This window comes from Anabas testudineus, chromosome 6 (genome assembly GCF_900324465.2).
Source record: "Anabas testudineus chromosome 6, fAnaTes1.2, whole genome shotgun sequence".
Taxonomy (NCBI): Eukaryota; Metazoa; Chordata; class Actinopteri; order Anabantiformes; family Anabantidae; genus Anabas; species Anabas testudineus.
In genome coordinates, this window is record NC_046615.1 from 19,704,560 (window position 1) to 19,731,330 (window position 26,771).

General features: G+C 40.4%; 2 protein-coding genes and 1 pseudogene across 3 annotated transcripts; 1 reads left to right on the plus strand and 2 right to left on the minus strand.

Annotated features, from left to right (window-relative positions):
• Positions 1 to 31: 31 nt before the first annotated feature.
• LOC113166419 (solute carrier family 25 member 44-like) lies at positions 32 to 4,764 on the minus strand. Of its 2 annotated transcripts, none has more exons than XM_026366547.1 (4): positions 4,421 to 4,762; positions 2,690 to 3,360; positions 2,391 to 2,518; positions 32 to 1,981 (listed from the first exon to the last, which is right to left on the minus strand). In XM_026366547.1, the coding sequence occupies exons 2-4, from the start codon at positions 3,321 to 3,323 to the stop codon at positions 1,790 to 1,792; spliced, it is 954 nt and encodes a 317-aa protein (XP_026222332.1). In that variant the 5' UTR covers positions 3,324 to 3,360; positions 4,421 to 4,762; the 3' UTR covers positions 32 to 1,789. The 2 variants fall into 2 exon arrangements, 1 of the variants encoding a protein (XP_026222332.1); XR_004463385.1 differs by having other exon boundaries at positions 1,845 to 1,981; positions 2,391 to 2,513; positions 4,421 to 4,764.
• Positions 4,765 to 5,352: 588 nt separating this feature from the next.
• Positions 5,353 to 19,178, plus strand: LOC113165368 (iron-responsive element-binding protein 2-like). Its single transcript, XM_026364790.1, has 22 exons — positions 5,353 to 5,418; positions 7,714 to 7,800; positions 7,966 to 8,131; positions 8,376 to 8,513; positions 8,719 to 8,961; positions 9,173 to 9,242; positions 9,407 to 9,590; positions 10,090 to 10,229; positions 10,340 to 10,511; positions 10,683 to 10,783; positions 11,054 to 11,170; positions 11,278 to 11,437; positions 11,673 to 11,808; positions 12,507 to 12,591; positions 12,704 to 12,860; positions 13,224 to 13,348; positions 13,440 to 13,544; positions 13,651 to 13,793; positions 14,244 to 14,391; positions 14,576 to 14,698; positions 14,833 to 15,018; positions 15,213 to 19,178. Exons 1-22 carry the CDS (start codon positions 5,394 to 5,396, stop codon positions 15,324 to 15,326), a joined length of 2,925 nt encoding a protein of 974 aa, XP_026220575.1. The 5' UTR covers positions 5,353 to 5,393; the 3' UTR covers positions 15,327 to 19,178.
• LOC113165369 lies at positions 18,321 to 26,297 on the minus strand (annotated as a pseudogene).
• Positions 26,298 to 26,771: the final 474 nt, after the last annotated feature.

Sequence of the window (26,771 nt, forward strand, 5' to 3'; positions counted from 1 at the left end):
TATGTCTATAATATACAAATGATGGTACTAGTTACTATCCACCAGAATTCTTTATTTCTTTGTCAAACGTCAACAAGTTCTCAATGTTGAACACATCAAACTGGACTTTTAACAATACTAAGATATGACACAAACAACAGGTAAATACATGTGTAGCACTTCCTCCTTTCAGACAAATGTCCACTTGTTTTGCTTTTCAGAAACTTGCAGGAGGAAATGTTGAGTCCATCGTTCATATTCCCTTGAGTATTGTCTGCTGTTTGCAAACATGGAAACAGTTTGTAAAAGACAGGGCACTAAGTGCCAAACCTGACTGAGTTGTGCTTCCTGGCAGTACTATAAATCTAAATGTATTTGCATTGACATGCTTCTTCAACTGGAAGAGTGTAAATAACATTAACAGTACACAGAAAGGGCTCGGCGATGTGCCACACACTTATTAAGTGACTGGTGAAATCTGAAGGCAACTTTGGAGTTAGGTTTTTGTCGCCCTCTCCCTGTATTCAAACAGCAAAAGTAGTGAAGTATCTGTCCTGTAACCAAATGGTTGCAGATTTGATCCCCAGTCATCACAACAGTGCAAATAATGCACAGAATACAACATGATTATCAACAGCAGAAGTGGCTAGTGAATGAAATACTGGAATCCCACCTCCTGGATGTGGTCTAAGGCCTGTAACATAACATTTACACTTTTCTTCTTCTGTCACCAAGCTCCACTTTGCTTTGTTCAGTCAATTTACACAGATAAGAAGCTGAAGCACCTGCTTGATTGGAACACATCATTATACGTGCACGGCTGGCTCCACATATTGCTGGACACCTAATCACAGGACACCGCACATACATTAAAGACTGTCAAACTAATGTGCACAAATGTGAGACTAATTTCACAAAGACGTCTATAGAGAGATTTAAGTCAATAGAACATCAAACATACTATACAGATAATTTGGGAAATATAGCTACGAAATATCACACATCAATCTTTCTCCACAGTTCAATGACACATTTCACTCTCTGTCTTCATTTAGGCCTAAAGAAAGGTGAGATTCTGAGCACAAAAGCGTCCCTTCACTGGAATGCACTCATAACAAACTCTTTTGTCATGTTTAACTTGCCCACCAGTGCAATGTGGCATTTGTGCCTCCATATTTTGGCACATGGAAGATATATTATACTGACCTCGCTGCAGATGGTCTTAAAGAAAAACCTGCAATTTACAGACTAACTAGACGTAGGGTGCCTGGGTTGAAGATATAAAATAAAGTAAAAACTCTGATTTGCTGCATATATAGAGTTCCTTTCCACACAATTCCTAAAAACACTGACAACCATTCTGTGTTGCTAAAATATACTATACATTATAGGAACAATGACTCACAAAGGGACTTAATTTACCTACTGAACTGTCCAACTTATTTTGCAAAAACAAAAAAGTAAAAACTAATTCCATAATTCTCCATGGGTAAAGTTTTAGTAGTTTGCATTTGGTTTTGGCTAAATGTGATCACATTTCCTCATCTCTTTACATTTCATATCGACAGTTTAGCAAAAAGAAAAAAAAGCCAGAAGAGCTGGACAGACAGAAAATGGCAATGCCTGTGAAATCCCAAGTGTACCTAAAGATAAACGTCACCACTTTCACTCCGTTGCATCATCGTCATCATACCCGCATTAAAAGAACTCAGTCAGAAGGTTTGTGACAGCAGCAACACAGCAGAGACAGATCTGGGTTTTTACTTGAGATGAAGCCTGATTCGAGGCTGCTCAGGCTCCCTGTGGCTTTTTACCAGTGTCTAGACTCTACCAGATCAGCTCGTAGGCTCAGTCTCTTCAGAGTTTCATATCCCACGACAATAAGCACTGACGTTGGTGTGGAAGAAATGATGCGGGCTGACAGCCCCTTGGTCAGTCCCCAGGCGCCCTCCTCTGCCAGCAGCTGTTTGAAAGTCTCGATAACAGACGATCTTCCTTCCACCTACAGCATACAGGGAAATGTTAAATCACCTTAAAAAAATAAAACTTCCAATATCATCTTTCAAGGACATATTAGATTTTCTTTTACAGTTTCCAAATCTGCTGAAGTTTGTGTTACAAAACTAAAACTTCGATAATACCTGATAAAATGGACTTGGTGGTCATATTGGTCATAATGTGTTGTAATCAGCATGTAACACCGGGATCATGAGCAGTGTCAATATCCCAGTAAGTGGAGCTACTATATTTATTACTACCGTAATTTCAACTGATGCCATCTGATGAGGGAAAGAAGTGAAGTCCTGCCATAAACTCCAGACTTTCACCTAAGAAAACCTGCCTGAAGGAGCAATGTATAAAAAACAATTCCAACATTCATGTGGTGAGCTTTAGTGGCTTTTAGAGTTTACCTGTACTCTTGCCCGAACAACATCCATGGGGTTGGTGATGGTGGAGGCGGTTGCTGCTGCCATTGGACCTGCCACAGCCTGCAGAATCAGGTGGGGGCACGCACTAGGCGCTAACAAGGACAGCTGCTCTGGGATTGCAAGATAAGAAAACAGCGTAAGGATAATATGTGTCAACTACAGCAAGTTCACATTCTTTTTACAGCTTTAACTTGTTTAGTATAGAGCTACAACTCTATTCACACTCTGAACATAATCATGTAGAAGCAAGTAAAAACACAGCTAACAAAGTGTTGACTTACCTGCATAAAAATGATAAAAAGGCCACCACAGTGCACTGTTCGGGATGTACGTGAGAAGGGTTGCCACGTAGCCCCTGTAAAATCCTCTGAATCCATCTGCTGCAAATATCTGCATTGTAATGTCAAGGGTTTGCCCAAAGGTCAGTCTGCGCTTACTTGCTGCAAGAATCATTTTGGGTTTAGCCTTGAAGCGAGTCAGGTGTTCCCCTTGTCCTTGCATCATCAGGTGCTGGGAAACCACATCTATGGGCACAGTGATGGTCTGCGCCACCAGGGATGCCGCCCCTCCCGCCACCACTGACTTCACTGTGTTACTGGGTGAGTAGTGGGACACATACTTGCGCACCAGTTCATAGGTAGTGATATAAGCCTGTCCTGCGACCAGGGTGAATGTATTGACCATGAATCCACGGTAGAGGCCAAACACACCCTCTGATCGCAAGACCTTGCAAAACGCATCAAATGTGCCAGAGTACAGGCTCTTCCCCTTTTGAACCTGGAGCCGAGTGCGGATGAGGCTAGCCGGGTACACAGTTGCTCTGGTGGTCAAGGTCATAAACACACCCAGAGAGTAAAACTTCCTCTTGTCCAGGTCCTCCCATTCAATAATCTGGATTGCACCTTTCTGCTGCATGGTGCCGGACAGGGCAGCGCTCCCTAAAGCCACATATCTGCAGACACCAAGAGACAAAGTGAAAAAAATGAAAAATATATTCACATTTAATGAACTCCGGCATCTCTCAGCTATCAAAGCTGCTGACACTTAATTAATTTTAGCTATAACAACAGACACAGTAATGACCTAAGGTGTTTTTTTAGATTGAAAACTGATTTGTTTGTATATTAAACAGGTTTCTGAACAATGATCACATGATAAGCTGAAAGTTTGTGAACTGCTGCAGTTTCTATTCTCATTTCTTAGAGTCAGGAAATTGCTGTTGTGCCGTTATTGAAGAAACTGAAACTGTCTTTCTTACCAAGACAACTGGTTTAAAAGCATTCCTCAAAGTCACTTTGCCACCATTTGATTTTCTTTTTGGTCATGAAATGAGGCTCATGAGATACAAGTAAACATGCATTAACATGAAGAAAGGTTCATTTCTATTTCTGTTTACTTGTATTATGAGAAAATATTTACTTTTTTCACGTAACCTGCACAATATGTACATAACATTTGCACAAAATGCTTAAAGTTCTGTATATTCTGTAATATTTAGGGTTAAAATTGGACAGACCTGTTGCAGGTGTAGGTGCAATGATTTTCACAGTGAACACACGGAAGTACAGTGTGCAGAAGCATATGCGACAATAACATGGTTCATGCATGCTACAGGGTAGCTGATATGAGCTAGGTTAATGCTAAAACGTCTAAAATAAAAAGAAAAATCCCAAAACGGACTAGTTTGACCACACAGACCAGGCTAATGACGTTAGAGGGCACAACTTTGTGTGCATGTATTCATAAAGGACGATATGATTATGATAAAGAATCTCGCATAACAGAAAGAACTGGTTCGTTTTGGTCAATTAGAGGTTTCATAACAAAGCCAGGTGTGACGCTAAGTTAATTACTTCATCTACTTTGTTGTGTATGTCTCACAGAAGTTGGAGCAAACGAGGAAACACGTGCAATGTCACATTGTCTGTGTGTGTGTGTGTTAGCTAGCTAACCACCCGAGTGCTACTCTGCTGTGTGGCGGAGATCTACCGTAAAACACGGGTTAAACTCACCGGTCACGGGGTGTTAGACTCCGGGTTCACCCTCCGCTTCGTTACCAAACTCAGCTGCTTTGTTAAAATCATATGGCCTGCTCCGCTAACAGCACAAGGTGGGTCACGTCTTCCGTCCATTAGCTAACTTACTGCTGCAAACAAACGTTGTCAAAGGTGAAAGGTCATGAGCCCCGTTTGTCCCCGGGGCAGTGTACCGTTGTGGCCATTGCAAACTTTTCCAAGGTGTAAAAATCTGGTCTTAAAACAACTTTCCCTCCTGTTTACAGCTGTTACATCGATGTTTATTTTTTGCTAGCTAACGCTTAGGAACTTCCAGTGATGCATTCAGGGACAGATTCAAACCTAGGAGTTTCCATAACACATACAACCAATTTACAAACGAATAGTTCAAGTGCTCGTTGTGCTGCGGAGTGGTCAGAATCGTATTTATGTGTCAAGTAGTTAGTTTAAGAAATTCAAAAGTGATCTGCTGGGAGGTTTTAAAAAGTATTAACTATGCAGCAGAGTAACATTGCACATTATATTATAGTTGATAACATTACAGCACGGTATCATGTAACAGAGGTAACACTAGTACTACTTTAGCATATATTTACATTTTATATAAGGTGGTTTATATAGTTTACAATATATACTATATACTGAGTATGATTTATATCACAACAAAACATAATACAAATTGCATTAAAAGCGCAATGATAATTATATGTACCGAGAATAACAGTGAGGTAAAGAGAACAATATTTCTCACTGAACTGTAGTTGGATATTTAAAATATAATTTGGAAGTACCTACAAATTATACTTAACACCAGTATTTTTGTAAAAGTTTTATTTTTAATGTTTTTATTTTGCTAGTCATTCTGAGAGGGCGTGGCCGCGGGGCTCTGTGCTCTGATTGGTCGGCTCGACTCTTGCGTGGGTTGCGTGCTCGCTCTCCAGAACGGGTCGTGTTGATTTCAGAAGTCATCATGGCGCTCACTTCCCCAGTCAAAGGTAAAGACGGGTCTTCTGCTAACATTACCGAGCAAGCTGTCACCGATCAGCATTTCACCCATAAAGACGAACGAGGGTTAAAACGTGTTTCCCTTGAGAATGGCTGTCGTTGGATTTTAGTTGGTAGACATGATGTGAACCGGCGTCGAACCGTCAGACATGAAAGCTAATGTTAGCCTTAGCTAGCTCGATAGTGCTTATTGTACAAGTGTTAGTTATCTAACGTGCTGCTGAAAGCCAGAGGTTGATTTGTTCGGTTCACACTGTCACATCTTCACCACACATTTTATGCTTAAATTGTGCATTAATAACTTTGCTTTGTGTTATCTATTCTAGCCAGTAGCACGATAAGTACTCGGGTAGGGAGAAGGTGCTTCACGATAAGGAGCAGTGTTAGCAAGTTGAACCTTAGCTAGCTTTGTAGTTGTCTTCCATACCTTGTCATCGGGACACATGCAGAGATGACTTTATGTAAGACTATGTTTCCACGCTGTGTTGTAATAATCACTGTTATAAGTCGCCTAATCTGCTTTTTGTTAAATCTTACAATTGTAGAGTTATAAGAGTGGCTTTTACTGTCACTTATCTGACAGGGATCTCTTAGACCTGTGGACCACGGTCGTAAATGACACTGACTAAGCAAACCTGCACTTGATGTTGTGTCACTGAATGATTTTGGTTGTAATTTTCCTTGCTAATATTTGTCAACTGTTTTCATAAGTCTGAACGTCCGTTTTATTAGTAAAAAACGGGTTTCCATGGTAGATTTCACTATTGATCAGACTGTGTTTCTCCTGTCATGCGTATTACTATATATTTATTATTTGACCTGCTTTGTGTTAGTTTATGGTATTTAGATTTTGTATACAGCCATGTAACTGCAGACAAAAGCATTTCACTGGCAAAGGAAAATTAAAACAGGACCCCAATATGGCAGTGATCTACCAGCGTCTTCTGACTAGAAAGTGAAATCCATACATATTTTTGTTTTGAATGTTCATTTTGATGGATGTAAACATCTTTTTGAATTATAATTCCTTGCACTTCAAGCACTTTAGAGTTCTCATATGAGCATTGGCATTAACTGGTTTCAAACAGGCTTATGTCTGCTTAGGTAATTTGAGCTAAATTATAGTGCTTTGTTTATTTGCTTTATCTTCATCAGCATCGATGATGCCTTTGCTGCACTATTGGACATGTTTAGAGCAAATACTGCAGAAGAAGAAAATACTGTCTATACTGGTTTATTTTCAAATTTGTAGGAGTTAGACTGTAACAGGTCCATGAAATGTGTGCTTACATTTCTTTTACAGATATGTGTGAGGGCCTTGACTTTTATCTCTGCTTTTCCAGGATTGCCTGGTCTTGAGGACGTTCTTTCTTTTTCATTTGCTCAGTAATCCCACATTTATGATTTTAGGAAACTGCAAACTATGAGTGTAATTCAGGCTAAAGAACGTATTTGGGCTAGTCCAGTGTGTTCTATGCAGGTTCAGTTTTATAATGGTCACTGAAGTGCTGCTTTCAAAGCCAGTAACCTGAGAGCCAACGTTACAGCAACATTTCCTGTTGAGAGACCAGGGAGAAATACCAAGACACAAAAGACCTTTGCCTTATACTGTATCCATGGGGGCTCAGTACTTGCTGAGTTTAGCATCACATAGAATTTAATCAACATTAAACAACCACAAGTTGAATTTATTACCAACCAGGTCCTTTAGGTCTAAACCTACGAACTGGTTTTTAAACTAAGAAATGTTTACTAACTGTATTTTATGAGACATGTTTTCAGGGCTGCAGCAATCATTTATTTTAAAATGTAGTAAACGGTAACAACATGCTGCATTAACTGACTATGCTCACAGACCAAAGATGGAATTAGACTATAAATATATTTTCATTACACTCTGTTCTGCATTTGTGCGGTGCCCTAAACCTACTCTAAAGATACAATTTTAAGTTTTATACTGTCCAAGAACTTAATTCACAGTACCATCAAGGTTTAGCTGTTCTTGAGATCAACTACACTGCTATTAATAACCACTAATACTATACGGTATGTAATAAGCCAATTCTTTAGATGATGAGCAGAAATGGTACAGAAGAATCTAGGCGTCCTGCCAGTTTCTTAGATCTAGTTTTAATCCTTGTCTTTTTGTGAAAAGTTTTCCACTGGTAAATGTCAATAATGTATTTCTTTGTTCTACTTGTTGCTAAGCTTTTCCAAAGCACAAAAAATATTTGAGTTGCTTTAGTTCTTTGTAAATGACCATTATTTCTGTTTCCCCTCTGCAGAGCACCCATACAGCCATCTGATAGACACACTGGAACATGGTGGACTCAAGTTCTTCAATCCACAGAAGTTTAATGATCCAAGATATGGTGAGTTCAGGAAGGGCACAGAGATTTTATATATGTTTTCCCTCTTCTGACAGCCTTTGTATGCACAAAGAACATTTATAAATCAAAGTAAGTCTCGATTAGTTAAGAATAGTCCACACTTTATTGCCCCTTTATGGTATATTGTTTTTTGTTTGCCCTGTGTAGACAAACTGCCTCTGTCCATCCGTGTCTTGCTGGAGGCAGCTGTTCGTAACTGTGATGGCTTTTACACAAAAGAAGGTGATGTCCAGAGCATCTTGGACTGGCAGCAGCAGCAGAATAAAGCTGAGGTGCCGTTTTCCCCAGCTCGAGTCCTTCTCCAGGACTTCACGTGAGTTTCGCATGATTTATGTCAACACCAGTTGTAAATGCTATGAAACATGTTTACAGTGCAAAATTAAGCTCCAGCCAATCACTGACCCTGACAGAACCTTATATGATTAGTGACACTAGATAAAATGTGGAAACAGTTGGCTGATTTATGGATTGTAGATTGTAAAGTGGCTAATTCACTGCAATCTAATGAGATGAAATGAGCACCATTAATTTTGTCCTCCTATGATTTCTTTTAACAGTGGTATTCCCGCCATGGTGGACCTGGCAGCCATGAGGGACGCTGTGGCCAAACATGGTTTGGACCCCAGCCTGGTTAACCCCAAATGCCCCACAGACCTCATCGTAGATCACTCATTACAGATTGATTATAGCAAATGGTTTGTTTGAAATTATACATATCTTTAATTTTTCTGCCTTCTTTACTGATAAGTTAAAGTAAATTTGTTACATCACTGGACTTGTTTATTATTCCACTGAATGTTAAATTAGTACAAAATATTTATTGTGATGACTTTTAGTCAAACAGATCATTGATTTAATTGAGTAATCTGTATACAAATCTCTTTTATGTTTTGTCCACAGTGCCATACAGAATGCCCCAAACCCTGGTGGAGGGGACGGCCCAAACCAAAGCCACGGTCCCTCTCGTTCCACACCCTCCAGGCCTCCATCCAGAGGAGGCTCACAGTGTGGAGGCCAGCGAGGCTCCTGTAGTAAAGCTGCTTGTAATGACCCTCCATCCTCCTCGGGTCAATCTCCAGCCTCTGTCCAGCAGATAGAGAACACACCTCTCCTCTGCCCTTTCCACCTGAAGCCTGTATCTGAGTGAGTTTTCAAGAACACAGCTTTTAATGTCTGGCCTTCAAATCATGGGGAGCAGTGTTGGATGAAAGCAGTTCTGTTCATTTTGCTTGCTCATTATTTGTTTGTTCTTCTAAATCTGTAAAATTGCAGATTGATGTTTTTTTTATACATATTTTTAAGACATAAGTTTACATTTAGCATGTTTGATGTTGAAATGCTCCTTTTTCTGCAGAACTGAAACATCTGCAAAGAATCAGGAAATGGAACTGATCAGAAACAAAGAGAGACTTCAGTTCTTTAAGGTACAGATGTGCATTTATTACATTCTAATACTTTACTTTTCAAAGTAAACTCTTTTAATAATTTTTTACACTTGGCCCCTCAAACAGAAATGCGAATATTGTGCAGAATTAGAACAGTACAAAATCTATATTTAACTGTTGCCACACTCCTGTCTGCCAAACAGTGGTGTTCAAAAGCCTTTAAGAATGTGAATGTGGTTCCTCCGGACATCGGTGCAGTCCACCAGGTGAATCTGGAGTATCTGTCCAGAGTGGTCCAGATCAGCAATGGTTTCATCTACCCTGACAGCGTGGTGGGAACTGACTCTCACACCACCATGATCAATGGACTGGGCATCCTGGGCTGGGGTAAAGTTCTCACTAGTTGTTTACATATGTTGTCTACCAGGCAAGTTTCGCAAATGTGATTGTTAGTTCCTCTTTGGAGGGGTAAAGACAGGAAATAAAATAGTTTAGATAGGGAAAAACGTATCCTAAAAAGAAGTCAAACCAGCCAGAAACTGTTTGTTACAGAGTGCTGCTTGAAATACTGATCTGAGTTACTGTACTGTTACTGTAGCCTTTCTTACAGCTCAACCAATACTGGCCATTCTCCTCAGACACAAACTTCTGTACACACAAAGATCACATTTATTCCCCATCTTGATAATTAACATGACCATTAACTGAAGTACATTCATGATGTTATGAATCGCACTGCTGCAGCATAATTTGCTAATTGAGTAAGAGCACAAATAAGCAGATTTACATGTGTTCCTAATACAGTGATAGGTGATAGTAATTCTACCTGCACTTAAAAATGCTTTCAACTTCATATTTTTTGTGTATGCTGCTTTTCGTCTACTAGGTGTTGGGGGAATCGAGTCAGAAGCTGTGATGCTGGGCCAGCCATTATCTCTGACCCTTCCTCAAGTGGTGGGCTGCAAACTGTTGGGCACCATCAACCCCCTAACCACCTCCATAGACATCGTCCTTGGTATCACAAAGGTAACACTTCCATTCTTTTACCGTAGATGTCATAGTGATGGCACTAAAAGCATTTATCTTGGCCTTGAAGTGTGTAGTAATATGTTGTATTTTGTTCTTTTGTTTTCCAGCACTTGCGGCAAGCTGGGATCGCTGGAAGGTTTGTAGAGTTTTTTGGACCTGGTGTGTCCCAGCTATCAGCCCCTGACCGAACCACCATTGCCAACATGTGCCCAGAATACAATGCTACTGTCAGCTTTTTCCCTGTCGACCAAGTCACACTCAAGCACTTTAAAAAGACAAGTGAGTGAGACAAACGCTACCTGCTGTTGTTTTTAGGAGCTTTTCTTCACTGCCCTGCACTTTACCAGAGTTAATGAGAATTATTAGTTATTAGTTTTGCAACTGTTGAAGACAGTACAATCAACACATTAAAATCTTCAAAAACATCACCTGTCCTAATTCTCCTTCCAGATTTTACCCAGGAAAAACTTGAAGTCTTGGAGTCTTACTTGAAGGCTGTAAAACTTTTCCGAAGCTATGAAGATCCCTCTGAAGACCCCGAGTATTCTGAGGTAGTTTTTGCATTTGAATCTGAGCTGTACTGCCCAACATGTGCTGTAGTTATATCTTTGATTGTCTGGAATATTTATGTACAGTTAAAAAGTGCAATAAAACAAGGTTGTTTTCTTCTTAATGGGACATTTGTTTGGGTCAAGATTGTAAAAGAGATGGTTCTTCAGGGAAAGTAATGCCTAATCTAAACTAATCATCTGTGGCCCATTTTTGTGTGCAACAAGCTCATTATCAGAGAGAATGAAGTGAAACCACTGATGTTTGTGTAGGTCATTGAGATCAACCTGAGCTCTATGGTGCCATATGTGAGTGGACCAAAGAGGGCTCAGGACAGAGTGGCAGTCAGCAACATGAAAGAAGACTTTCAGAGTTGTCTCGATGAGAAGGTAACATGTCTACACTTTGTCAAAACAAAGATTTATAAGTATGATTCAGTCAGATAGTTGGGATATAATGAAAAATGGTGATTGTCATCTTTTTGTTCTCCCTGAAGGTGGGATTTAAAGGCTTTAACATCTCCAAGGAGAAGCAGGAGACCCGGGTCCCGTTCCTGCACTGTGGTCAGAAGTACGAGCTGGCCCACGGCTCAGTGGTTATCGCTGCTGTTATCAGCTGCACTAACAACTGCAACCCGTCTGTCATGCTGACTGCAGGTAAAGGACAGAGTCAAAAAAGGACTCGGATCAGATTTCTGCTGAAAATGTTCCAATATCAGTTGATGGTTAAATTATGCTGAACGTGTGTATTGTCGTTCATTGTCAATCATGCAGTAGCTTTTAAACTGTGGTTGTTTTGTTCCCAAGTGGCTTTGATCGTGTAGTTGTAAGTGTGACTAATCGCTGCATATACACCAGGTAACATATCAGTATTTATGGTCTTCTTCTTCAGGTCTAATGGCCAAAAAGGCAGTGGAGGCAGGGCTTGTTGTCAAACCTTACATCCGGACCAGCTTAGCTCCTGGAAGTGGCATGGTCACTCACTACCTCAGTACCAGTGGAGTCCTGCCTTTCTTAAGTCAGCTTGGGTACGCATCTGTCCACAGTACAGTGACAGCACACACAAATACCGCACTAACACTAAGTTAAATCGGCAGAAAAAGTGTGTGTGTGTGTGTGTGTGTGTGTGTGTGTGTGTGTGTGTGTGTGTGTGTGTGTGTGTGTGTGTGTGTGTGTGTGTGTGTTGACAAAAGAGATGATCCAGAACAGCCAGACTGTACCAGAACAGACCAGAAGATAATTAGATCCCATCCAGAATGTGGTCTTTTGAAACAATACACTGCCTGGTCAAAAAAAGCTCCATGTTATAGTCTTATTACAGCTCACATTCACAACAGCATTGTTCAATAAGCATATGCTGTGTCACCACCTCTATTTTTGTCCAGAGCTGCGTTCATTTCTTGGTAACGCTGACGCTGTCATTGATTTGCCACCTGAAACATACTAATCTTTGAGTTTGAGTTAGTCAGTTACGTTTGACCTTGTGAAGAGCTGGAGCAGCTCAATCCTGATTTTGAAATTTCATTTTTTTTTTTTATTTTGTATAGTTTATTAGTAACAGTGCAGATCATGTTGTTGTGTCGTCAACAGCAATAATTGACTTAGCCATGATCACAGTCGAACCATTAAAACTGTTGTTGAAAGTTTGCTTGTGTTACACTGAAGCAACAGAAGTTTGATTAAATTCCTTTACAACACAACACTGTGTTTTTCCTTTACATGACAGGTTTGAGGTGATTGGTTACGGCTGTGCTACCTGTGTAGGTAACACGGCACCGTTAAAAGAAACCGTCGTAGACGCAATCAAACAGGTGATGATGCCATAAACTTTTTTTAACTTTGGTTTCTTTCGCTTTGGATGTTAAAGTAAAGTGTATCAAACAATCAAATCCTTACAGTACCTTTGTTTTTTTATTTTTTTAGGGAGACCTGGTGACCTGTGGTGTGCTATCTGGAAACAGGCACTTTGAAGGCCGCCTCTGTGACTGTGTGCGTGCCAACTACCTGGCCTCCCCTCCCCTGGTGTTGGCTTATGCTATTGCGGGCACTGTGGGAATCGACTTTGAGAAAGAACCTCTAGGTAAAGACGACATACGTCATACGTCAGTAGTGCTGTTAAGCTGTTTCAGTCAAACCTGAGGTTCATTACAGGATTTTCGGACTTTGGGGGATTATAGTGAGGCAGCCTGTAATGATTCAGTGTCTTGTGCAGACGTGTTAACCAGAGAACAGATAAAAAATGAAGCTGTGTCGGTTAAAGGCAGCTGTCGATCTAAACTACTGCACTGATACTCATTACATCTGATGAGTTTTTTAGCATAACATTTGTACATCTGAATCTATTTTTACTTCTTACAGAACAGAACATGGTGTTACAGATGTTGGTGGAAACACCTGTTTGATTATTTAGACACTAATATTGTGCTTCTTGTTGTTTGAGCAGGTGTGACACCAGAGGGGAAGGAGGTGTATCTATGTGATATCTGGCCGTCCAGGGAGGAGGTCCAACAGACCGAAGAGGACACAATCATCTCCTCCATCTTTAAGGACCTCAGGGGAAGGATGGAGGTGAGGAGGAGAACCTTCATTACTGCTCCTGTGTTCTTTCATGACTGTGTCACTGAAGCTACATCAATGTGTTTTTTCTTCTCTCTTCCAGAAAGGAAACACATTTTGGAACAACATTGAATGTCCAGATTCTGTGCTTTTCCCCTGGGATCACAAGTCCACATATATCCGTTCACCGTGTTTCTTCAGCAAGTTGGTGAGTTTAACAAAGACCTTCTGGTTCCTCATGTTGAACTGCAGTTGTTTCCAGTACAACAACAATAACCAATCAACAACTTCTCCGCTCGTCTTTTCTCTCTCAGAGTAAGGAGGTGCCTCCTCCTCAGTCAATAGAAAATGCTCATGCCTTACTGTTCCTCGGGGACAAAGTGACCACGGACCACATCTCACCAGCAGGCAGCATCGCCAGGGCCAGCGCAGCTGCCAAATACCTGCAGAGCAAACGGTCGGTTTCAGTACTGAGAGAAACTCGTCTATAGAACATAAGTAACACAGCTCAACCATCAATCACAGGTTCTACTTACAGACTGTCTTGTGGAAAATTCATCCTGCAGGCAACAATTACTGAGATTCTGAATATTCTGTGTGACTGTGCAATTTTGTTTAATCATTATATTACCAGTCCTAGCTGCACCCTGCACAAAGTGTTGAACCATACATCACCAAACTCACTTCCTTTTTATGTTTGTAAAGATGCAGCATGGATGAGATGCACACATGTGGGTATCACATTTACCAACAAAACCACTTACAAAGAATGTGCAAGGCAGTTCTGCTTAGCAACAGTGTTGTACTGTGTTCTGTTTTTGTAGTGAAACACAAACATCATGGTGACTGGCAGCGTTGCATTTAGATATATTGCATATGCTAAAAGAGTTTGAATATGTCTCCTCAGCCTGGCACCACGGGAGTTTAACTCGTACGGCGCTCGCAGAGGGAATGATGCAGTCATGACCAGAGGCACGTTTGCCAGCATCAAGCTCCAAAATCGATTCATTGGCAAATCAGGCCCCAAGACTCTGCACATTCCTTCAGGCCAGACAGTGAGTGGAAACCATCTGACTCAGATGTTAGACAGAGGTTCTGTGTAGCTCCTTACATCGCACGATCCTGTACAAAGCTGCTGTTAGCTTGGTTAAACGTGACCTTTGCTTGTTGTTTTCTTGTTTGCCCCGACTTATCGGACCTGCTGCTGATAACCCATCCTCTACCTGTTTGTATGATCAGCTGGATGTTTTTGAGGCAGCTGAGCGCTATCAGCGAGACGGCATTCCCCTCATCATCCTGGCTGGCAAAGACTACGGCTCTGGAAACTCCAGGGACTGGGTAGCCAAAGGACCATACCTGCTGGTAAACTACAGCACACACACATTACACGTCCCACTGGCCACTTTACAATCACCAGGTTATAGCAGACGATTTATTTAGTCAGTCTGTCCACTCCCGTTTTGATGACTCTTCACGTGCTTACCGGGGGCCAACAGGGGGTACGCGCGGTCATCGCTGAGAGCTTCGAGAAGCTGCACAAGAACCAGTTGGTGGGAATGGGCATCATGCCACTGGAGTTCCTGCCCGGCCAGAACGCCGACTCACTGGAGCTCAGTGGGAAGGAGAAGTTCACGATCACTCTGCCAGATACTCTGAGTCCGAGGAAACAGCTCACTGTCACGGTAGGGAGCAGCCTGTCGACGACAAGACGTCTTCACACTGTCAGAACCCTGTTTCATTGATTGTAGCTATGTCTCTGTCGTATTTCATATTACAGTAGCACATGTGAGTATTTATAAGTGGAGCACTGTAAATGTGTTTTATTAACAGATTCATGAAGATGCGTTGTCATTTTTCTGTATCTGTCTTTTTACAGACCAGCCAAGGAAAGTCCTTCATCGTCACCGCACTTTTCGACACTGAAATGGATGTTACCTTCTTCCAGCACGGAGGGCTTCTTAGATTCGTTGCTCGAACTTTTCTAAAGTAGGCCTGAGACAGACCACAGCCTGGTCTCAAGCCTATTGAATGTGTACAAGCTTCATGAACCGCCGCTTTCATCATTTCACCAGTTCGTCTTCAACGTGGATGAAAACCGGCCCATTGGAGCAACATAAAGGCTGATTTGTGAGTTGGAGCTGCGTGAACGTTTCTAGACTTCCAAACATCCAGCGTCAGTCTTCAGACTTTAGCTGCTTCTCCATCACTACACATGCCTGTTTCTGCATTTGCAAGCAGCGCCTCTCCTCACACGGCAGCCAAACCAAGCGCAGGACGAAGCGGTGGCATTGACTCAATAAGGAGATTGGACCCTAAACAGCTCTGAACATAAAGTCTTTGTCTTTTATCGTTGGAGAGTGAAAGTGCTGAGTACTAAGAGGACATTTCTTTCGTCGTGGAGTTGAGCCAAGAAGAAATGAATCCTGTCTGCTTCTTTTGTCATGGAAGTCAATAAACAATCCTGCCTTGAAAGGCTCAGATGGTGCTAGGTACTCTGGCATGAATACCGGGACCTTCCCAACAACTAAGTGAAGTGAAATATTGTGAATTTTGCAGATTTTATGTCAGTTGCCTATATTTCTAATTAGGTCCAGTCTTATGTAAAGATGTGTCAATATTTCTTTAATCTAACCTTTGGCAAAATTACAGCTGCCTCCTAATATTTGATTTTTACTACGCGGGGGAAACTGTCATTATTTTTCTTTTGCAGTTATTTGTATCACTAAGCCCCCTGCATTAATGCAGCTCCTTCTACAACTGACAGTCCTCTGCATCACATTAAAAGTAACTTATAAAAGCTTTTCTGCACGAAGAATCCATTAATACCAGTTCACACACAACTTGATTCTGCAAGTGTACTTCATTCAAACAATTTGAACAAAACGTGTAAGAAGATATCAACATTTATAGGTTTAAGTTTGTCAACTTAACTGGTGCTGAGGTGAAAGAGGGAACGGGATGTTGCTGGCTATTCTTACACTTGTTGTTATTTTTAACTTTGGATTCACACTGCTGCATCACCTGAATAACTTGTACTCATATATCTGTCCTGACCACGCCTAGCAGTGTTCAGCCTTATTAGCATAGATAATTATTTAAAGGGGAACTCCATGCACTGATTTTACACACCAGCGTGTCGTGCTCTGCAGACTTGTCCATCACTGAGTTGGAAAATGAAAGAAGTTGTGGTGAGAGGAGTTAAAAAGAAGGGAGCATACCGTCTGTAGTCTGGTCCTCGTCTCTGCTTGCAGCTAGCAACTCAAGAGTTACGGTAGCTGCTAACAGAACAGTTCACGTCAGAGAGTTTCAGCCGTTAACTGCTCTTTTATTGTGCCAACATTGCTTTAGTGTAGCATAAAACTTCCAAACCAAAACCCAACTGTTGGCTGTGGAGTTGCATTGTGGGTAATAAACGAGCCACATTTTGAAAAGAATGTGGAATAAAGAAAGGGGACATCAGCTGCACTGACTTATGACTTATGTCATCATAACGTCTACTAAATATAAAGCTAAACGTACACAGTCTATCACAAACACAAATGTGTCTTAAGAGGCTTTGCAACATAAAACAACCTCGAGAAAAGAGAGGGAAGAATCTCTGTTGAAAGGTAAAAAGAACCCCTGCCAACACCTCCGAAGATCAATAATTAACATCACATTTGTTTAATTAGTGAGGTACAGACATGCTAGAAGGCAGATTTTATCACCTCTGCACCAAGTCGGGCTGTTTAGACGGACGTAAAATATCAATCTTCTCACTAAGTAAAGATATATCTATTAATTTACAGCAGATCCCCTTATTTAACATGATTTGGGATGTCAAAGTGACGAGTGTAATCATAGCGTTTTAGTCTTTGGTGCTGTACATGCTACTGTTACCGTGTGTGGACACCAATGGGATCTATTTATATCCAACCATCACTTTTAAAAAAGCTGCTTGCATGAGAGTGTCAATCCATCCCTGTGACTGATTATCAGTGCTTTATCATTTACCAGCTTGTTACCGTTTGAACTGACTGAACTGAATTTTAATGAACATGTGCTGAAGCCCTGGACTTCATTAACATCTATTTGTGTCAGCTCTGCATGATTTAACGTTTAACCATCCAGTGCAACATGTCACATTTTCTAGAATGTGGTTTGGAGCCTATATGCATCTTATTTTCTAACAGAACATAATATTCTGCCAACTGAGTTTGAGAGTATTGATGCCTTCACTGTTTGTGTTGAATAGTAGCAAACCGTCACATGATGATGTGTGAAGACGTGAAGGGTCTTTACTTGTAGTTCCTCGGTCAGAGCAATCCAATCAGCAGTTTGCCTTCTCTGTTAAAGCAGCATTTACTTTGTCAGAAGTGTGAGAGCTTACAGTGAACTGGTCTGCTGCTGCTTCCCTTTATCACAGTTTAGGGAAGTGAAGTGTGCAAATCAGGTGTGTGGGTGTTTGTGACTGAAAAATGTATATAGTTTTTAATAAATGGTAAAGCAAAGCTGGTACTGTAGCTGTCTGTGAGTAGTTAGACTGTTCTTCACAGATTAGGTAGATTTAAGTTCCTCTAGCTACTCTAAACCTTCCTTTACCCTTTTTCCTCCAGTCTGCAATGAGCGCTTTTATAAAATATGTGGTGATGATAATCTGACAGATTGTGTTTAAGGCAGCATCCACGAGACGGGAAACTAGATAAATGCCATTTTACATTGTTGTGAGCATAAACTGTAATATTTTATTCCTGCCATCAGTTGGGTTGTAGTCTTGTTGTAATTTTATATTTGCTGCAGTTAGTGTTTATCACCTTTATCAACCAGCAGGAGTTAAATGTAGTGAAATTCCCTCCAGGTGTTATAGTGTAGTGATGAGTCCAAGTGGAAATCAGTGGCAAAGTTACAGAAATTCCCTCAAAATGTTGTTCACAACAATGAAAGAAGGATTAAAAAACACCACAGAGGAGAAATAAAAGAAGACACTGCAGTTCTTAGGTAAATCTCCAAGTGTAAACAGTGCAACTTTTATTGATTTGTTTTGAAAGAGATTCCTATGACACAATGCATGTTGCTGACATTGCTCTGCACACTGACAAGTTATGACACAGTATGACGCCACGTTAACCAAGTGCTGTAACGGCAGCGGAAAATACGCTGACAAGTACAAACGGGTGCAAAGAAATGTCTGCAAGTGAAGCAATGCCTTACTGACAATAAATGACACAGTGTCGTGTCATCGCTGCACACCTTCAATTCATATGTGTGTGCAAATGTGAAATTAAAGCTGTAATCAAAAGAGGGCAGCCCTGCGACGGGTTTGACGTTAAAACTCAGTCGTCACACTTCAGACTGAGGCATCGGGGAAGCATTCAATTCATTATATCAGCATATTTAGTATTTGACGTTACTCTCATGTCTACAAGTCAATGTTAGTCCAGTTCTGAAGCTTTAAGGCCAACTTTTAAAGGACCATTCCAGCGTTTTCACCTAATGCTGCCCATGAAACAATTAGTGACGATGTTTACTTTCGCAGTTTTGCATTAAAGTATACTGTGTTTTCCCGTGGCCTCGTAAATTTGATTGATAGTGAAACTACCGTTAGTGGTAGCTGTAGTATTCTTTTCCATCATCAACAACCACACTTAAAAGCAGCATTTTATCCTTCAGGTGCCCTCTTGTTTCCATTTATTCCACTGAGATACAACACAACTTGCTGAGACTTGAACCTGCTTCAGAAGGATGATCCATACAATAGAAGCATTTACTGTTATTCTTCTCAGAGTTAGACACCATGTCTTGGTAATGCCTTACAAAGTGATAACTGACACCTACTGCACTGGATTACCACACTACAGTGATGCAGCTTTGACAAAAACACACTCAGGTCACAGAGGATGACTTGATTCAAGTCTCTGCCTGTTGACTTTAAGTTAATTCAAATGCTGACTGCAAAGTAGGAACAAAAATCAATGCACTGAATGGGCTTCTATGTGAAAACACCAGGATGGTTCTTTAAGCTCAGCTCTGATTTCTGAAGTAACTGATCGAGACACTGCTCTGCCCACAACTGTGTACAAGCTTCTCTTGAATTCTTTTGGACTGAACTCAACTTAGTGTCTGGAGACAAAACCCCATTCTGAGTTAAAAGGCACGGACGTGTAGTAATAAGAGTAAAGTTTGAACAGTGATTAAAATCAAAACTTCAAACTCGCAAGCTTCACCTTCAGCACAATGCAAACCCCGACCACAGCTAATCTAATACCTCTCTCTACCCTGCACCGTTTCCCCTCAACATCAATAGCACTTTAAATCTGAAAGAAAAAAAGAAAGACATGGGTGGTACTTAAGTACTTTATCCACCTGGTGGAAGTGCTCATCATTTTTTTAAGTGTTATTTTATCCCTTTGAGTCATTAAAAAGAAGAAACCGAGTGAGCTCTTGGCCACTTTCTTCATCTGGGTCCCCAGAAATATCTGACGAGAGAGCAGCCGTGCTGTAAACAGTTACCCACTGCTGATGATCACAGGAGGGAGAAAATCCTGAGAACGGACTCAGTTCGTTTCCCTTCTCGTGGAAAATAATGGAATCATTCATCGACACTTTCTCTCCTTATGTTCTCTTTGTATATGCAAACTCTTTTCATCTAATAAGAAAATATTTGTGGAAGGTTAAATGAAAATATACAATTATTAATACAATAGAATACAGAGCTATATGTTAAAGGTGATAAAAAAAAACTGGTTGATTGTATCTCCCTTTACAACGCACACATTTTCCTTGGTTTAAAGGCAAAAGAGGTAAAGTGTATGTCATCCAAAAGGCTGGTGCGCGAGAATTAGGCGATTGCTTTTGCTTCTGGTAAGAAAGCTTCCCAGTACTTTATGAGCTGGAGGAAAAGGAAGAAAAAGAAGAGACAACGGTGTCAGGTTCATTCAGAAATCACATGCACAAGGTGGTTAACAGTAGGGATTGACAGCAGATGCACAGTATCTATTCACTGCCCTTCAACTCTGTTTAGAACGCTCTCTCTGCTCATCTGAAATTCAAGTTCCTCTGAGCGCACATTTTAAATTTACATTTTTTTAAATGAATTACTCAGATCATTCCCATTTAAAATGTCTAAACCATCTGTAGATTTATAAAAAGAGTATTAAGGGTTTGACTAAAGAGCCACACTCACCTGTTGCTGAGACTGAAGCAGAGACTCCAGATAATTGATTATCTGTCTTTTGAAATTCTTGGCCTTTTGTTTCTGTAGGAAAAAAAAAAAAAAGAAAACAAGTGTTTAACAGTAACGACAAACATTTCCAGCCGTCCACTGAGGTCCAGGGAATATAAAAAGACTGAACATCATTACCTCAAAGTGAATGACTTCCTTGCGCACAGTGGCTGAAACTCTTTCAAAGTCTCTCTCATACTGCGTCACTTTGGCCTCCCACTGTTAGTGAGAAGAGAAGAAGTGTGAATGTTAATGTGAATCGTTCAGGGGGGATTTACTCATTTTCTGATGTGACTGTGTGACCTGTGTTCAGATATAAAATAAATGATAAAACACTGCAATTAAATAATTCTTAGAGGGAAATGCCCATAATTGGTTAAAAAGTGTGTTGGTTAAAAGTACCATCTAGAGTGTTAAAGTGTATTATTCATACTCAAATACATTCATTAATCATATACGTACATTATTCATTCTTATACAGAAAATAAAAAGCCCATGCCACTCGTTTCTAATGATAGCTATCTAGGAACAAATGAAAAACTGAATCCCCAGTACTAAAAAGACATCAAACTCCAGCACTTCCAGGAATCCCAGCTTGGTCTGAGTTATTTCCACTGTGTTGATTTTGGCCTGGCTTGTACCTCGGCAATCTCCTCTTTGGCCAGCTGCAGTTTGTCGGGCTTGTTGGCCCACAGCAGTTTGGCCTCAGTCTCCCTCTTCTTCTGCAGCATGGTCTGAGCATCCTGCCAACGTTGCCACGCCTTCATCCGGTGATCAAACGACCCCTGCAGGTTGGAAGTGTACAGTTAATGAGTTCATGTTTACACTTTGCTACTTTTCATCCATGCAGAGACAAACACTTTTCTAAAGAGAATAACAAGCCTTTATTCAAGTATTTTCTTATTTAGCAATAGATCTGAATGAGGAGATGAAAGGCTGCATATACGGGCAACTTTAAAGTACTGTCCCTGCTTCTTAAAGTAAAACATTCTGTCACACAGCCACAGTGACAGATGAAAAGGTTTAGAGTGTCTGAGATTGTAATGAGTGGAGCAGTTATAGCTGGATGTGTGTAGTTTTCATTTCTTTAGTTATGAGTCTTATTTATAATTAAACACAGCGTGAGTTTTGATATCCAGGATTTAATTTATAGTAGAATATAGATTTTTTCTTTACCCTCACGGCTCCGAGCAGACGGATGTAATCTGCAATGAGTTCAGCAAAGCAGAAGGTGTCGTTTTCAGCCTGGTCCTGGTTGTAACTGCTCCATCTTGTCCTCCACCTCTGCCAGCTGAGATAGAGCTCGGGACAAAGCAGTGTTGTCCTCTGCGCTGCCCAGCATAGCTGCACTTTTGGCAAAGCTTGCTGTGTTTAACGAGAGCTCTGTAAGAGAAGAGCGAGACCCAAACATTAATGGAATCAGAATGACTTTTCTACCACAGTATTTACCACGTGATACCAAAAACTTTGAAATGAATACTAAATGATCTGCAAAAGATTTTATGTGCACAGGTTTGAGGAAAAAACAGTACTAGCACATCACTGTTGGGCATAAGAATCAAAACATGTTTTGTAATTCTCACGATGTGTAATAATTGAAAAGACCACGACAAACCTTTTCTGTGGACGACCAGGGTTTCAACCAGTGCATGGAGCTTCCTGAACTGCTGATCTGCAGACTCTACTTCCTGTAGCTTCTCCTCAAACCACTGCAGCAAAACATATAGTACAACTCCACCATCAAGTTGCATTACTTTTTATTTTCTGAATCTAATGAATAATATATATATATATATATATATATATATATATATATATATATATATATATATATATATATATATATATATATATATATATATATATATATATATATATATATATATATATATATATACACACACACACACATAACTTTCATTAAGCTAAAAAAAACTGTTCAGTACAGTAACTATTTTATGCACAAATGTCTGACAAGTAGGCACTATGAGTCAGTGCGATGTCCCCTTTAGTATTTATACAACTACGCTGCTAAATACAACAAATACATACCAAATGTCAGCTTTAACCACAGCAAACAAAAAAAGCACCAGACACAAAGGTTTAGTCAGTAAGTAGTGTTGTCAGTAGACATGCACCAGTTTACTAAATTATGTGTTTGCCAGTGTATCCCTTAATTTAGGCTTAAGTACATTGCCATAACAAAAAACATTTTTAGTTCCATGAAAATTGTTCTCAGACCAAATCCTGATAAATCATAAAAGACAAGAATGGTAACAGCTCTTGTCTAACTAATGGGAAGTCACTAACAGGTTTTGGTACAGTGCCATCGGACTTTAGCTGCAGGCCTGAAAAGTTCTGCTTTGGACTGAAACGTGTACATTTCCTCATCTGCTACATGAGACAATCACATGAACAGAAACTGTTGTGAACAGAAGGTGTTTGTCGAACTCACCACGTCCGACTCATTCATCTTGATGGTCATTTTACTGACAGCATCTGTTGCTCTGTTTAGCATTTTCAGGAAGCCAGCTCCACTCAGAGCCTGGGTGCTTACTGCTCTGGGCAACTGAAGACAAAAAACACATGTAGTCAAATTTAGGATATCTAGAATGATGCAGAATAACAGTAAATTATTTTGTGCTTCAGATGTGCACCAGGGAGTTTAATGCCTCAAACATTGCTCAAAGAAAAAAAAGGGCAATATCTATTTACCTCTTCTCTCTCAAGGAACTCTCTGACATCTGGATCCTGTAGAAGTGATGGGTGATTTACCACCCTCTGGAGATACCTGTCGCATGTGGAAAAAACATTTGTATATGCGTGGCAACATAATAAAACCTTTTCTATTGATTAGATTTTAAAGAAATGTATTTATCAGATGTGGGGGACAGCAATAATTTCCTCTTACCGCTCCAGAGCACCTCTTCTTCTCTCAACAAAGTCTGTAGATGAAGAGTCTTCCTTTCCCACCTTCACCTTTGTCATACCTGTACAAGACATAATGCATTTTCACCTTTGATGTATATTAAATTAAAAACTACAGATAATGAGAAAAGATGTAAATCAGCCCCTTAACCTACCCAGGATGCTTTTCTCTGGTGGTGGAGGCACAATAAATCCATTTGGTCCATGTTTTTCAGAAAGTTTTTCATACAGACCAAGGAAGTCACTGAAGCGTCGCCTCACTGTGAATGTCTTGTTTCGGAACATGGACAGAGTGGTCTGAAAAACACAATTTCCTCACTTTAGATCTTTGTATTATTGGATATTTTTTATGCACATAACAGCTTTTGAGTTTCGTGACTTACTAGTTTTCTGACGTAACTGTACTGACTACTGGAATAAAGCTGGACATCAAAAGAAATGGTTTAACACTGTCAGTGTTAGTTTTTACCTGTGTGGATACTTTATAGGCCATGTAAGCATTCATCCCATCCCCTGAAACAGATGAAAACAAACAAAGACTTAAGGACTCAGTTACTGACTTACTATAAATATTTTATTTAAGTATTTTTTCAAGTCAGCAGCATGTGAATTTCCTTAATGGTACTTCATCAGTTTATTATATCTGGGTTATTCAGAACAAAACACGAATCATGAATCTCACCTATTTTTTCAGGGTCTTTGACAGAGACATGGATGTCAAATTTGTCATCCTCTTCTTCTTCTTCTTCTTCTTCCTCCTCCTCCAACTGAAATTCATAATGACCGAAATTGTGGATGCTTGTAAAAACTAAAACAGCCACTGTGGAGGTAAAACTTATTCGATGTAGGGCTGTGTAAAAACTGGTCAAAAGTGGCTTATGACTCTCACACATTTTCCAAATTTAAAAACTCAAATATTTCTGTGGATTTGTCATAATTGAATAAATGATACGTGGAACAGCAATTTCATGATTTCCATATACTTCTTCAGAATTTCACTCTGGGATGAGACATGTATGTACCTCCTCCATGGCAGCAGACTGTGGCTTGGCCAGGCTGGCAGCAGCCGACACAGAGGGAGCGGGCGCAGACGGTTTGGCTGTCACCTCTTTCTTTCTCTCACTACGCGGACTGTCCAGAGAAAGTTCCACTGTGGCTTCTGTTAGGCAGAAAAAGAATAAAAAAGAAACCAGACCAAGGTTTTCACATGCTGAATGGAACTGTGCAGACAGATTTCCATGATTTATTTCACATCCTCTGCTCTCCAAAATAAAACATGAGGCTCTAAAATCCCTGTTATATGTCTGCATTTGTGTATTTACAAATGTCCTGTACACAATCTGAACATAAACATTTGTATATGTCAGCACACTTGTGGTCAGAGGGACCATCAACACTAAGGTTAATGGTCAACCCGTTCCACCCGCTGAGCTTCAGGCTTTTCTATGTACGGTATCAGTGCTGGACTTCCACATACTGTCAGTACAAAGTTTAGTTTTTTTTTTTTTTTTAAACAGCATTTAACCACCTATCTTAGACATTTGCATTACATTATGTACTTTTTTGCATGGGACATTTCACTGTATGGGAATAAGACACTGACCCAGAGAGGACAGTACTTCATTATAAACTGCAGCTTGTTTTTCTCTATTTGGGGGATAAAGCTTTTCACCTTGACCTGAATAAATAAATATGACCCATTATGTTACATTGTTATTCTCCCTCTTTTACCTAATTTCCAGAAAATATTACTGTTACATTTGGGACAGTATGTTTACCATTATGTTAGAATCTCAAAAAACTACAAATTTAACGATAGTTAAAGTTTAGAAATAAAGTATTTGTTTGTAGTGGATGTCAGTGCTTAAGTAATCCTAACAAGTCATTATTCATTAACTCAACAGAACTCTTTGTTGTTTACCATACAAATGCAAAATCAAGCTTTCAGCTGCCATGGCTGCTGTCAAGCTGATTTGGTTATACAAAAGGAGAAATGAGGGGGGAAGGTTTATTCCACTCTGCAGCTGGTCATGGTGGAGCACATATTACAAAAAGATGCAGGTAATAAAACAGGTCAGTCATATATCTTGTTACTTGTCTGTCATTATGAATGCTTAGTTTAAATCTGTTTATAAAAAAGCTTGCCAATGTACAACTTGGGCTCTACACAGGTTGGAAAACTAAATCTTTATAATGTAACTAAAGAGTAAAAGTAGTGGACCCACCAGCAAAAATATCAGTCTCCTCCTCAGTGTGGACTCCATTGGTCTTGGAATTGACAGTATTGGTGTTCCCAATGCTTGACGCTGTAGAGGTGCCTTCTTCAGTAAAGATATCAGCAGGTTCTGCAGGGTTACTCACTTCTAGAGGCCCTGCTATGTTGACACTATCACCACCAGCCGCTTTGGATGTGACAGATTTGTCCTTCTGCTCCTTACTGACCGTCTTCTTTGTAGTGGCACCCAGTGGCTCCCCAAACAGATCCTCGTCAGGTTCACCAAAGAGGCTTTTTTTGTGGCTGTTTGGCTGACTTAATCTGCAGTGGGTCTGCAAACAAGTCGGATCCCTCATCCTCAACAGATCGACTGCTGCTCTGCTGGGTTTTTTGGCCATCAGCAGCGGGTGGTACATCAGTAAGGAGGTCAACCAAAGGGTCAGCAAGTTTGTCAATGCTGGGTGGCTGTTGCGTTTTGCTGACTGATGGAATCACTACTGAGGTTGATGATGGGAGTAGTGTAACCTTCTTTTGCTTCCTGTTTCCCAACACCAGGTGGATCTGTAACACTGCTGGTCACTTCGCTTTTATCTGTTGCTGCTGCAAACACTAACATCTGTTACCACAACCTTCCTCTCGTGGTGCCCGAGTTTCACTTCCCAATATGTCAACAAAGAATCTGAGGGCTCATCTAAAGATATTTCAGTTGTGTCCTTTGCTGCAGTTGGGTCAGTAGCAGCTTCAGTTATGTTGTTTGTTAGGTCAACAAATTCATCTGAGGGTTCACTGACCACTTCACTCACTGGACTTGCTTCTGTTTGGCTAATGACAGGCGTGATAAAGAATCACTCATGATGTCGGTGGGAAGAGCCATTAAAACATCAATGGGCTGACTGGCAGTGGCTGTGTGTGGTGTCCATTTTGTCACTGGGGGGGCTGCTCTGTAGATCAGGGGAAAGGGAAAAAGTAAGGTTAGAATTTTCCACAGGAAAGTTTCGTTTTGTCACAAATGGTCCACAAAATCTAAGATATTCAACTTACAATCATGTTAAAGAAAGGCTGTAAATATTCAGATGCATGCTGAATATTTG

What these genes read in the sequence shown, in the direction of transcription:
- LOC113166419 (XM_026366547.1), bottom strand. Translation starts at nt 3,323, where the DNA reads ATGCAGCAGAAAGGTGCAATCCAGATTATTGAATGGGAGGACCTGGAC. An exon ending in TTTTTATCATTTTTATGCAG is followed by an intron (nt 2,519 to 2,689) that starts GTAAGTCAACAC and finishes TTGCAATCCCAG; the next exon opens with AGCAGCTGTCCTTGTTAGCG. An exon ending in TTGTTCGGGCAAGAGTACAG is followed by an intron (nt 1,982 to 2,390) that starts GTAAACTCTAAA and finishes TGTATGCTGTAG; the next exon opens with GTGGAAGGAAGATCGTCTGT.
- LOC113165368 (XM_026364790.1), top strand. Translation starts at nt 5,394, where the DNA reads ATGGCGCTCACTTCCCCAGTCAAAG. An exon ending in TCGTAGACGCAATCAAACAG is followed by an intron (nt 12,592 to 12,703) that starts GTGATGATGCCA and finishes TTATTTTTTTAG; the next exon opens with GGAGACCTGGTGACCTGTGG. An exon ending in AAATACCTGCAGAGCAAACG is followed by an intron (nt 13,794 to 14,243) that starts GTCGGTTTCAGT and finishes ATGTCTCCTCAG; the next exon opens with CCTGGCACCACGGGAGTTTA.